Genomic DNA, 1,754 nt, shown 5'->3' on the forward strand with positions numbered 1-1,754 from the left:
GCTGGTTTCTTGCTACAGAAATTATTAGTAATATTGCTAATCAGGCTCTTTAGGACTTCCTTTAAGGCTTTTGAAACATCGCATCTTTTACAAGTTTTGCTACATTTTATGTCACTGATTTCAAATGATCTTTCTTAAAATAGCCGTGACATTCAGGTGTCATGCAGATTTTTGCCTTTAAAGAGAGAACAGGGTAGAAGAAGAGAGTTTAGTAGCCATAGAGAATAGGAAATGTGAAAAGACGTGAAATTTGTCCTCTGCTGTAAAACACAACATTAGATAAGCAGCAAGACACTCTCATTTTCATAATAACTTTCTGGATTGTGTCTCACCCTGTTATATAAAAAAGATTATGAAAGATGTGTCCTGACTTCGTGGAAATAAAGGCAGCACAATCAAGCTATTGTGTGCTAATCTTCTCTCAATAGTTAAGCACACTGTTTGCCTCTCTGAGAAAGAAAGGGCTCAGGGTAATTTTAGATTTCTCCTTTGTCAAAGAAAAATGATTAAAATGGCTTAAAATTTTGGTTAAAAAATTCAGAAAAAAGTATTGCTGGGTAATAACCTGTCATTTAGATGTTAAAAGTTTTGGCCAACTGTCATTCCTAGAAAAAAAAAATTAATGGATTAAAAACCCAATGATGTACTTGGTCGTAATCTTAAGAGATTTCTTTTTCCTAAAGAGATTGTTTAGTTCTGTCTTTGTATGCTAAAATATCTTTTTCATAGATTGTATTTCACCGTTAGGACTATGGTATTGGGCATCGGAGGGTGAAATTTAAGAAACGAATATCTTACTGTTAAAATAAATCAGGCCATTTAAATTGGGGGCATAATATTACTCTTGAATTTTCCTATTTCTGTATATTCTAAAGTTTCTTTTTTGTTGATCACTAATTGAATGGGTTGGATGGTGATAGTGTTGACATCCCTGAACTAGTGGGGTAGTCTTTGAGTTCCATTTATTTCACTTGATGACCTACATGAATGCTAATGTGTATATTTAATAAATGATTCTTGTCTCAGTTTTAATACATACCTTGTGCATTTCAGTGTCACAAGCATATCAAGAGCCCTACGGACTTCGAGTGGCTGAAACAGTGCAGGTTTTATTTTAACGAAGATTCTGACAAGATGATGATTCACATCACAGATGTAGCTTTCGTATACCAGAATGAATTTTTGGGCTGCACTGACAGGCTTGTCATAACTCCACTCACAGACAGGTGACGGGAGGATTTTGTGATTCCGTAACCCTGTGTGCCCCCATCTCCTCCCCCATTTTCATTCTTTAGAGCTGTTCAGGGGATTTTTGCTTAATGAATCTTTAGGGTTTCTAGGCTCTTTTATACCAAAGACTTTGAAATTCAGTATTTTTAGCTTCACACCTATGTCTTCACATGGGATTTAGGTTTGCCACTGAAACAGACCTTGTTTTCTTTGTTTTCAGTCTTACAGAGATGAGGTTTAAATGTCTCCACGGGTGTTGAATGGTCAAGAAAGAGAGTTAATTACCGTGTGTCACTAGGTGCAAATCACAGTGGGCCTTGAGGTCTGCTTTAGTGTTTGTTGTCATTACAGAGGACGATTAAGATGGTTTTCTTAGCAGGAAAGAAATTGAGCATCAATGCAGGTGCCACTGTGCTGGGCATCTGGGGTCGCTAATTCTGCCCTCTGCCTGGTATTTTCTGATTGTGTTAGCTACATCCATCATTGCAATCTTTCTAGACTCAGTCTCCTCATCTGTAAAATGA

The 1,754-nt window shown here is 36.8% G+C and overlaps 1 protein-coding gene across 1 annotated transcript in view; it reads left to right on the forward strand.

The window, feature by feature from the left end:
• The window catches only part of DNAH5 (dynein, axonemal, heavy chain 5), a gene marked incomplete at its 3' end in the record, with an annotated part of 181,984 nt that overhangs the window by 120,460 nt on the left and 59,770 nt on the right, over positions 1-1,754 (forward strand). The window contains exon 36 of the mRNA XM_008569081.1: positions 1,054-1,226. Coding sequence (XP_008567303.1) covers positions 1,054-1,226 — 173 coding nt within the window. The remainder of the gene's footprint in view (positions 1-1,053; positions 1,227-1,754) is intronic.

The sequence above is a fragment of the Galeopterus variegatus genome, unplaced genomic scaffold, assembly GCF_000696425.1.
Source record: "Galeopterus variegatus unplaced genomic scaffold, G_variegatus-3.0.2 Scaffold463, whole genome shotgun sequence".
In the NCBI taxonomy this organism is placed as follows: Eukaryota; Metazoa; Chordata; class Mammalia; order Dermoptera; family Cynocephalidae; genus Galeopterus; species Galeopterus variegatus.